Source organism: Vicia villosa, linkage group LG3 (genome assembly GCF_029867415.1).
Source record: "Vicia villosa cultivar HV-30 ecotype Madison, WI linkage group LG3, Vvil1.0, whole genome shotgun sequence".
Classification (NCBI taxonomy): domain Eukaryota; kingdom Viridiplantae; phylum Streptophyta; class Magnoliopsida; order Fabales; family Fabaceae; genus Vicia; species Vicia villosa.
Window position 1 is genome coordinate 19,722,076 of NC_081182.1, and position 11,886 is coordinate 19,733,961.

Here is an 11,886-nt window from a genome sequence, read left to right on the forward strand (position 1 = left end):
CCAAACCTCTTATTTTTCAATTAATTGAATAAATATAATAAAATACTATTATTTTAATTTTTAAAAGAAACTCTAATAATTTTAATTAAACTCTATCGGTCTCTAATTACTCTCTACACTCTCACCTCAAGGTCACACACCCTCATCGCCCATATTTATTTAATTAATATTATCCAATAATTAAATGAATGCACACAAATTATAATAAATCAAAAACCGGCGTGTTACAAATCTTCCCTACTTAAAAAAAATTCCCTCCAAAATTACCTTAATTAAACAGATTCAGATACGACTCCCTCATCTGACTCTCAAGCTCCAAAGTCATGATTCCACCAGTTGGTTTTCCCAAGCTACATTCACCAAGTTAATCTCTTTACCATGCAGCTGCTTCACTTCCCGATCCTCTATTTGTAGGGGTGATGCCTCAATAGTAAGGTTATCTCTTACATGTACATCATCCTCATGTCTTCAATCCCACTGGTGGAAAAACCTCAACTAAGTCTACACATGCATGTTTCCCTTCTATCCACTCGTACACCAAAACATCAAATTGCCTAAGTGTCGATCTTCCTTCATATGGTTCAATCAAGAAAGTCACATGTGCCTCTTTCTTCACATATACCCAGACACACCAAAATATATCAAATAAGACATCCTTAACAAATTCATTTCGGTGTTTGAATCATATAAGCTCCTTACAATTTTATGTTCCTGAAATGTATATATGTACACCTTGCAGCAGACAGGGCAAATCTCATTAATAGAAAATAAGGGAATCATAAGCTGGTATTTAAGGATGGTATGATATTCTACAAAGGATATATGTTGGTCTAGATCATCAATAGGGATAGAAAGGTTAAAATCTTGAGCATGTTCAGCTTGCAAACAACCAAAAAATGCTTCATTCCTTGTGGTCATGCCAACCTTTACATCCATGTCTTGAATACTTTTACTAAAAAAAAACTCGCCAAACGATATTGTGCTTTAGGATGGACAGTGTTATTGATAGTAAAATTGTTTAGGTCAAAATTTAGAATCACAACACTAAAACCATCCAAAGCTCTGTCAAAATCAAGGTCCATACCATATATCTCATATTCTCTTAATATATGATTGTGTAACACCTAAAAATGGGCCATAGAAGTCACAAACGCTTAAGAGGCAGCCTTTACTGCCGTGTACAAACCCAATTCCCCAATTCTAATAGGTAAAGAAGACATTATCCATTGAAGGTCCACAAAGAAATGACATTTACCAACCATGGTGTCTTCAACCACCTTTCTAACCTCATTATCAACCAAATAGTTACTTTCTCCATGTGATTAGGTTGACACGTTCTAAGGCCAAAAAAGAGTTTGATGATACCCATGTAATATCGAAGTAGAAGAAGCTCACTCTAAAGATCCCTTAGTTGTTACAGAAGATGCATTAACTCAACAGCCTTGGATTCTCTTTTCATGGACAACCCCTTGATAAAGCCTTTATCTCGACTAACAGCCCTTCCAAGCAAGTTCATCCCCAATATCAGTCCCCCAATGTTTGAAAGAAACAACCTCCTACAAAGTTTACTACCATCACACGAAGGTCAAAAGATCTTAGTTTATGAATATTCATTTCAAGACCTAATCTTGGACTGGTCTCCCGGATGATGTCAAAAGCTTTAGCGACCTCCTTTGAATCTCCTATGATGGTCTCATAATCAAGATATCAAACATGAAGAAGAAGCTTACAACTATCGTTGATTTGATGAATAAGTGGGTGTAGCACAAGAGCAAAAAAGAGCGACCTTAATGGGTCACCTTGTCGCACTCAAGTGACTGACATAATATGTCCATCTCCAAAGTATAACCTTACTGTCTGACCATAGAGAAACTCTACCCACAAGAAAGTAGATGTGCATCTCACCCTCACCTCTCGTAGTATGGCAGATCGATTTACCAGGTTGAAAGCATTTGCGGAATCTTTCGTGAGCATAGTCAGAGAATCATCTCCATGTCACTTACTCAAGACACTGTTGGCACGGTATAAAATGACCTCGTCACCACCTGATACCCCAACACCAAACTAAAAATTATTGAGATATCGTGTCACCTCCTTACCGACCCTTTTCATTGAACCTTGGATGTCAAAAGTCTCCAGATAAAACACAAAACAACCTTAAAATGTTAATAGAACTATAAAATAAAATAAATTTTGTATGACAATCCATAAACTTTCATGAATAAAGTCAGAAATTTTCTTTAACCATTTATTATCTTTAGAAATATAAAATAAACCACTAATTAAACTAAAATAAAGATATAAGAAGATTCTCATTGTTTGTTACTTTCACCTAAAAAAAAAAAAACTAAATAAATTGAAGACACTGTTAGGACACTATACAAAATATAAATCATATAACGATTAATCCAAGTGGTTAATAAAAACAAAAGTCTCGGTAATATAATTTTGTATGATCCAAAATTTTCTGTTTAGTATTCTCCATTAACAACAACATAATAATGCCAATCAAAATTCTTTTTCTGTAATATTCAATACAAAAATCCCAAACCCCATAAATCGTTTCTCATTCCAAAATTCTCAGATTTCTCAATTGTTCAATCAACCAATTTTTTTGTATTCTTTGTTCATCACAAAGTTTGCAAGAATAATAGTTGATTTTACAATTGTTGACAATGGGTGTGGATTTCTATAACGTTTTGAAGGTTGAAAAAAATGCTACCGATGATGATTTGAAGAAAGCTTACAGAAAATTGGCCATGAAATGGCACCCTGATAAGAACCCTTCCAATAAAAAAGAAGCTGAAGCCAATTTCAAACAAATTTCTGAAGCTTATGCGGTAAAATTTTCATTTTTTTTTCAATTTTCTTTTGATTTGTGTTGGCTATTTGGAAATTGAATTATATAATTTATAAAATAAAAAAATTGAATTTTATTCTTACAATGTAATTTTATTGTTTAAAGATTATGAATGTGGATGCAGATGAGAGAAATTGTTGGTTTAGTTTTAGATTCATGGTAAAAAATTGAAATTGGAATTGTAAAAAATGAAGAAAAAAAATTAGGGTTTTTTTTTGTTCATTATGGATTTCTTGTCAAAGAAGTTATGTATATTGTATTGTTCTGGTGTTTTGTAATTGGGTGATTTTCTGGATTCTGAGAAAATTTTATTGATTTTAGATATTGAGTGATCCTCAAAGAAGGATGCTATATGATCAGCTTGGAGAACAAGGGTTAAAAGATAAGCCGCCGCCGGGGAATGATTCGTCGAGTGGTTTTAATCGAACTGCGGAGGATATCTTTACGGAATTCTTTGGGAGTAGTCCTTTGAATTTTGGATCGTCTGGACCGGGAAGGTCCAAGAGATTCTCGTCTGATGGTGGAGGAAGTGTTCCGTTTGGTGGGTTCGGCGGAGATTTTAATTTTCGGACACAGAGCGAAAGGACGTATATGCCGAAGAAACCGTCGGCTGTGGAGACTAAATTGCTTTGTAGTTTGGAGGAGTTGTATTCTGGTTCTACTAGGAAAATGAAGATCTCGAGGACTGTAATGGATCCCAATGCCTACGGGTACGTTTCGCTTGCTTGTGTTTGGAGATCGTATGCAGCGCGGCTGCTGGTGTAGCCGACGCTGCATAAGATCCCAATCCTACTTATCTTACTCTTATTGATATGTTTTTCTGTGAGATTGTTTAGATGAACTCATGAAAAACGTTTATGACACATGGATAAGCTGTTTTCAGCTTATTTCAACAAGTTCTTCAATAAAAATGATGAAAACTGCTTATGTTTTAATATGAAAACAGATTGTAGATGTTTGTTTCATGGGTCAATTGATGTAACTTTGTATGATAACCTTTGTTTGTTTGTGATGTCAAAAATTGCAGAAGGGAAATCAAAGAAACAGAGGTATTAAGCATTGAAGTAAAGCCAGGATGGAAGAAAGGGACAAAGATCACATTCCCGGATAAAGGGAATCAGCAATTGAATCAACTACCAGCAGATCTTGTATTTGTGATTGATGAGAAGCCTCACGAATCGTTCAAGAGAGATGGGAATGACCTTATTGTGACCCACAGGATAACACTAGCAGAAGCCATTGGAGGAACTTTAATAAATATAAAAACGCTCGACAAACGTATCGTACGCGTTCAAGTGAAAGACATTGTGAGTCCTGGTTATGAGCTTATTGTTTCTAATGAAGGAATGCCAATAACAAAGGAACCTGGTCATAGGGGTCATTTGAAGATCATATTTGAGGTTAAGTTCCCTAAAAAATTGACATCAAGCCAACGTGCTGCACTTAAGAGAGTTTTGGGAGGTTGATCCAGGATTGATTATGCTACTTTTCAATTCTTGGTTGCTTTTTCATTTGTCATTTTCTTGAGGATGTATAACTTTTCCATCCATTTTTTTAGTGTAACACTGACATGACCCATTTTATTGTTGTGCGCTTTCGTACAAGAGTAATATACTAATATACAATAGGTCATACATTGCACATATCAGTCAAAAAGGAACGTTTCTGTGCCTTTAATTGTGTTCTTTATTCAATAATATCAAATTATTAGTTCTAACGGAAATTTGAAACTATCCTTTAATCGTCGCATGATAAAACAGGAGATGAAAAGAAGTCATTTGCTTGGTCTATTACCTCTAAAAAGTATTGATGTTACAAAAAGATAAGATAAAAGAATCTGACACTATCATAAGTTTACATGGCTACAGATGTATAAAAGATAAAAAGAGAAGTAAAATAAAATGAAATGAAAGAAACTAAAGTCCTCTACTTCTAGAAACATGATGAGACCACGGAGTTCCTTGTGTAGGTGTTCCATAGGGTGGTGGTGGTGCATTGCTTGGATGTATATTGGTATTACCATGGATAGAGGGAACCCACTGAGGGACAAAATTTGGTTGGGCATGTGCCACATTCGTTGGGGGTTGCAGATACTGAGTCGGCATAATTTGTTGCTGGGGTAAACCCACAAATGATTGATTCATAATGGGAGGTCTAAGATTAAAATTATGCACTGTTTGTTGGGGAGTAAACTGATTCTGATTCATATTTGGTTGCCATTCAGGTATATCATCGTCGTCGTCATCATTCCAAGGTTGAATTGACCCCCTAAATTTGTCCTGCCAGTTTACCGAAGACACAGGTGTTTGGTTTTGCCCATATTTGTGTACAAGTTCTCTCATATGTTGTGCAGGACGGGAAGGGGTTTGACCAACCGAGTGAGATGGGACTGTACTTGGTCCCATAGGTTTTTGAACCAAGTGTGATGGATTTGAACTACTGGAAAAATTATACTCCGGGAGGTCATCCTCAACTCGGGCAGCCGGTGGCCCAAATCCAGGAGGAACGTCATCGTCATCACCATCAACATCCCCACTCTCGGTGGTCTTAAACCCCGTAGAGGGTACAGCATTATGGGTAGAATTGGCATTCGCATTAGTATCTTGCTGTCTTCTACTCAAGTTATGCCTTTTAGAGCTATGTTTGTTGTGTGATTGCGCAGTGGGAGATATAGATGTAGTTATATTAGTTTTTCTCCATACAATAATACCAATTAGACCATTATCAATAGAATTAACTGCCTCAATTTGTTCCTTTGAAAGTATCTTGGTGAGCATTTCAACTGTTTTCTTATGAGGTGGGCAAAAGTAAAGTTCAACTCCAGGCACAGGTTCTGCAAATCCCACTCTCTCGTCCAAAATATAAGAATCAGCCACCTGCATGCAAAATTACCTAATTATAAAGAACAATCCACAGCTAAAAATTGGGATAATTAACCAACCTAATACTAATTATCACTACCTCACGGAGAGTTGCTTGCTCCTCAGGGGTTGACCCTTTAGAAATAAAATGTGAAACCTGCCATACAAAGAAACTTTATTAACTTTTTGTTTGCTGACAGAAACTTTGCAAATATATATACATAGCACAAAAAGAAAATTACGTGTGAAACAAGTTTTCATCATATACAGAGCTCTCTATTAGTTATGTTAATATTCAAATAAAAAAGCAAGTGGCTTCAGTGGGGGAAATACACTTAAACTACGTTACTAAACCCATTTTAAGCTGTGAAATCATGCCATGTATATCATCCACACCAAACTTAAGCCTTAAGGGTCATTTCATACCCCACATCCACCCCCCACACCAGCCTCCCCTAAAATAGGAGAGTCTAATGGGGAGATTCTTTCATAAAACTCCTGTCAACATTTCATACATGTGTGTGCATGAATTTCTGGGATTGAGCAGTTGTAAAGACACATACCAAGAAAACGAGAATCTGTTCTAACCAATTTGCCAGACATCTTTGAGTATTTACCAACAACAAAAAATGAATCTTTTAATCCAATTTAACTGTGACAGATGTTTTTTCAAGTTATACGAATCCAAAATTCATTTTCTCCCTCATAACGATGCATTTTCATTGTTTTATCCTGACAGCTTTAAAATCTGTCATTAATCATACACAGCCACCAACTACTACTATTCTAGTGACTACATCTCATGAACAAAGGAAAAGAAGAAAGCACGCAATAATTCACAATGCTATTATCTACGCAATTTTGCCGCATCTTAAGAGTATTTACCAATAACAAAAAAATGAATCTTGTAATCCAATTTAACTGTGAGAACTGTTTTTTCAAGTTATACAGATGCTAAAATTCATTTTCTCCCTCATAACAAGGCATTTTCTTTGTTTTATCCTGACAACTTTAAAAATCAGTCATTAATCGTCCCCAACTACCAACTAGTACTACTCTAGTGACTACATCATCGCATCAACAAAGGAAAAAGAAGAAAGCACACTGTAATTCACGATGATATTGTTTAAACATGTGATTGAAACAAAAACTTAGCATCAAGCTGCATTATTTTTTTTTTCATTTTTAATCATTACTTTATATATGGCTGGTGAGATAAACAGGCAATACACAAATCTACCATACGAAAAATGTGATGAAAAGAAAAAATTAGTATCAAGCTGCAACGGTTTTTAATCATTGCTATATATATGGCTGGTGAGATAAACAGGTGATACACAAGTCTAGCACAACAAAAGAAAACTTGAGATACCATGATGGCACGACTTCTTGACTGTGGAAGCTCTTGCAGAAATTTTTCAAACGGTTCCAGCCGAACCCTTCCCTTAATCTCGAGAAATCCAGGCCAGTCTTTGGTAGAAGTTTTCTCGCCGCTTCACAAAAAATATAATGTAAGATCAGGAAAAGGAAAAACATGAGAAATATTAATCTTCTTCAAACAGTACAGATCAAAAATATCTTCTTTTTTTTCAATGAAATAAGAAGAAAATGAATACAGTCTATTGTGGAACACATCAACCCCCACAACATAGACCTCTTTAGGGGAAAAAGGAACAGAAATAATAGTCTAATTTCAAAAAGATATTTCTCACCCTTTTCGAGATAAACATAAAACAGGATTTGAAAGCCACCTTTGGGATTGTTTGAATAGACAAGGAAGCCATTGAAAAGCACAAATAATCAAATATAATCTGAGATGAACATGCCTAGTTACCATAAGTTGGATGAAACAACAGTATCCTAAAAGTGAATTGATCTAAAAATAACACAGCTGAACCTTAAAATATTGAAGAACAGCTACTAAATATTGTCCCCAAAATTTTGAGGATTGTTCCAGAGTCAATTATGAATCCTGTGAAGAAACTAGAAAACTTCTAAAAAAACCTGACTGAAACCGCATTCACAAAAAGAAACTGTAATTTGCAGTTTTATTTACCCAAAAAGAAAACAAGAAACAACTTACATTTTAGTAAGATGGCATATGATATAGGAGTAGATGAAAAAAATAAATATAAATAAGGCTTAGAACAAGAGATCAAATAAAACAAATTCCACGCCCTAGAGAAATATTGTCAAGCTTGTTTTTCATGACATTAAATTATGCTTCTGCCCAATTGCCATCGTGTTCAACTAGAACATGAAATTTTGATCCACTGACCATAAGGGACCACATTAAATGTAGGTTGCCACATTTTTACGAGATTGTGCAGGTTAAAACAAAATCACAAGTCAGCACAAAATAAAATCTGAAAAAATCACAAGCATAAAAGAATGAGAAAAGTAAACAGTTACAGATTCCAAAATAACATCCCAAAGTCATCATTGCCCTTGTATATGGATGGATTAATAACTTCAATGATATTATTGATCTTTCACCTCTTTTGTACACAGTTTAAATTTTTTTTGCTTAACATGCTATATAAGAGAATTAATCAGTTGCACAATATTCAGATTGAGTTCAGAGCAAAGGAACAGTTTTCGATAAAAATGTACTAAAAAATGGTAGTAGACTACCTTTTGAAGATGCTAATGACTGAATCAGTGGTTGAGATGTTTGGCTGAAGCATTCCCTCCCAAAGGCATTCACCCTTAATGGGAACTGTAGTTTTCGACACATTATCCTTGCCATATCTATCTTCTGTTTGAAACTGACTAGCTCTTAACTCAGCATTATTGGATGTTGATTTTTGGCCATCAATTGACATTTCCTTGGTATGACCATCAGCCGGCTTGGTGTCAGATCGAATTTCACTGTATTTTGTATCAGACAAAATGGACCCAGCTTCAGCATTAACTTTTTTTTCTTCCTCAGCATCTGTACTTTGAAGCTTACCAGACTTATTAGCACTGGCATCACCTTTCTCACTTGGAATTAAATCTGAAGATTTTGATTTTGTTCCAACCCCAGAAACATCCTTGTCTGAGGTAGATGCCTTTCCAGACTCTGCGGGTAAATTATCAAATGGTGGCTCAGAATCAAGGGATTCCATGAATTCATCAAGAGATACAATTGGGGGAAGAAAGTCGGGGTCCTTCAATGCATCATCATCTGTCATAAGCCCTTGCATTGGATCAGTCCCGTCATTGGAAGAAATGGTAATGGAAAATTGATTGTCTGTTTGTATGTTGCTCTTTTCATTGTCAGTGCTTACATCTCTTTTGATTACACCGGCAGGTTTAGAAGCAGAAGAGGCTTCCACGTCCTTTTTAACTGGTTGCCTTCGAACAACAGAAGTTTTGCCACCAGACACCTCTTCCACTGGAACATTGTCTTCGTGTTCAACTTCCACTTGAAATTCACCTTTATGCGTCTTCCTGACTAAGCGTCTAATATCAACATCTGAATCAGGTAAAACCACCATTTGAGCAAACTCCTCAGCCTTGGCTATCCGCCACTCAGAAAGCTCCTTTGAAGCAAGTTCCTCTGCAGTCATGGAACATAACTGTTCGGGAGGAATTTTACCAAACATAACCCTTTCTCTGAGTTCAGGATTATTTCGATCTTTCAAGTTGAACAAAAGAGACCTTCCCTTCTCTTTGTATTTCTTATTCACACCTCCAAACAGTTTGAAGAGCTCTGCTTCTATCCTTGATGCTAAAAGTTCAGGTAAAGGGACCACTGCCTTACAAACTCCACCTGGTACCTCAGGTTCCAATTTCTTCTCCATCATAGTTTGAGTTTCCCTTTGGTCATCCATGTCCATCATATGGTCCATATCAGGTAATACCCAGGAAAGACCATTTCCCTGCAAAAGGTCATCTTTCACAAAGAAACTGTCACTGAAAGGAAGATCATCAGTAGTCAAAGTGTAGTTAGACTGGAAATCTTGCTTGTCAGAACTCAACATATCTTCATTGTTTAAAACATTTGTGAATCCCGCTTCATAGTCCTTAGGTTTTTCAGAAAAATCTCCAATAGATGTATTACTCATATGCTCTCCCATCACAGGGCCAGCAGAATCAGCCACAGCTAAAGAGGAATTAACAGATTGACAAATTTCCTGCTTTTGCTCTGGAGCAGAGTCGGCAGATGCAGATGCGGATTCAGCACACTGAGAGCTATTGGCCGCATCATTAGGTTTGTCATCATTTGAAACCAGAGGTTTATCTTGCTGGGATACCAATGCCAGAGCAGCAGCTAATGACTCTCTCATCTTGGACCTAACACTCTCAGATGATTCAGTTTGAACCTTGGAGGATTCTTTCATCTGTGCAATCTGACTCTTAGAATTTGAGGACCGAGGCGTCACAGGTTTGCTGGAGGTAGACTCCATTTGTGTTTTTCTCTTACTAAATGCTGCCGAATGCTGCGCTCTAGAAGCATTTGTCGGTGATTGCAACTGTTGAGAGCCTCTGCTTGATGATTGCTGTGTCCAAGTTCTGTGAGCCGCTGGTTTTTCCCGCTTACTAGGTGTTATGAAGCTACCCGAAGGCAGCTCAATTGTTGCCTTCCGCTTAGGAGCTGCTGAGAGTTGACGTGGCCCCATTTGCACGGCTTGTTTCTGGGGAAGAAGCCGATGCACTCCCATATTACCATCCCGCGTTTCTACCCGGCCACTCTGCTGGTTAGAAAGCGGTAAGCCTTGAGACTTAGGTTCACCATTCGAAGTTCCCTGATTCTGCGACACGGAATCACTGGCTACAGGATGCAAGAGTCCCGACGAATCAACCTTGTTCAAAATAGGCTCCAATTGAGCCATCTGCCGGCTCGTAACAGGCTCCGAAACCAAATTATTCGACATTCCAACCATTAGCATTAATCATCAACCATAGAGTACACAATTACAATTTACAAACAAAACGCACCTGAAATAGTTCACAACACAGTCAAAAAACAAAATCAACCATAGAAACAGCTTCAACACTCTTCAATTCAAAACAAAATCATAAAATCATCACAAACAAAGTGTTTACTCTAGAACGAATTAAATCAAATTAAACTAACATGCATAAATTCAATAAAATCACAGATGAAAAATATACGCTAATTTTTCGAAAAATCAACGAGAGCTACTTGGAATTGGTGTAAGAGCGAATGGAATGGAAAATTGGAATTGGAATGAAACGGATCGATTGCATTACCTTGGGAGAGGAAAATTGTGATCTGGCGAAAGGTGAAAAGTGAAAAGAGAGTGGGAAGTGAAAACCCTAGAGAGGAAGACGAAGAAGAAGGAGACGATAACGATATGGAATGAATGAGGAGAGAAATAACAAACAAGTAGCAGTATAACAGCACCAAATATCAGCCGCTTCTCACGTCTTGATTCTTCTCTCGATTTTATCCTCTAAACGCAGCGTTCAGTTGCACAATATATAAACAAAAAAAGCATTACAAAATTAGAGTTTAATTCTAAAGTTTTATATAATATCACACTCATCTATGAAATAAATGTTATATAAAATAATTTGAGTTTTCACCCTCCCATTTTAAAATTTAATTTGTTGGTCCCTTCATTTCATTTTTTTTTGGGATTTTAATTCCCTACTTTATTTTTATTTTTATTTGAGTCTTTTTTTTATAACGTGTCAACTAAAATAATGATGTGGCATATTGGATTTCCATTTTATTTATAATTATTTTTATTTCTAATATAAATTACTATTTTTTATTAAAAAAAATTTTAAAAAATAAAGTTGAAAGATAATTAAACTATTACTCCATATAAAGTTGAAGATTTATGGTTTGACGATCACCAACAATATCTTTGGATGATGGCATATGACTTGAAGATATTTCAAGCCTCATACTCGAGAAGATTCAATTAAAGTGATATCGTTATTGTTATATTCTGAAAAATAACTTAAAGTTTTAAAGTGTGAAAGAGAGGAAGTGTGAAAGTTTGTATGTTTGTGTATGAGTGTCTAGTGTTTTGTAAGAACACAAGGGCTTATTTGTAAAATAGCATGGCTAAATCACACACTCATAAATATTATTTTTGAAGCCTATAATTTTAAAATAGAATCATCCAAAAATGTTTTAGAGCCTATCCAAATGAATTAGAAACACTGAGATTGATCAGGGCAATTTTTTTGAACTACTTAATC

General features: G+C 36.0%; 2 protein-coding genes across 2 annotated transcripts; one reads left to right on the forward strand and one right to left on the reverse strand.

Moving 5' to 3' along the window:
* The first annotated feature begins 2,467 nt into the window (after positions 1–2,467).
* Positions 2,468–4,547, forward strand: LOC131660553 (uncharacterized). The gene is made up of 3 exons (XM_058929805.1): positions 2,468–2,840; positions 3,182–3,570; positions 3,888–4,547. The coding sequence occupies exons 1-3, from the start codon at positions 2,676–2,678 to the stop codon at positions 4,324–4,326; spliced, it is 993 nt and encodes a 330-aa protein (XP_058785788.1). The 5' UTR covers positions 2,468–2,675; the 3' UTR covers positions 4,327–4,547.
* Positions 4,548–4,624: 77 nt separating this feature from the next.
* LOC131660552 (uncharacterized) lies at positions 4,625–11,131 on the reverse strand. Its single transcript, XM_058929803.1, has 5 exons — positions 10,924–11,131; positions 8,356–10,647; positions 7,094–7,214; positions 5,822–5,878; positions 4,625–5,736 (listed from the first exon to the last, which is right to left on the reverse strand). The coding sequence occupies exons 2-5, from the start codon at positions 10,596–10,598 to the stop codon at positions 4,777–4,779; spliced, it is 3,381 nt and encodes a 1,126-aa protein (XP_058785786.1). The 5' UTR covers positions 10,599–10,647; positions 10,924–11,131; the 3' UTR covers positions 4,625–4,776.
* Between the last annotated feature and the right edge of the window lie 755 nt (positions 11,132–11,886).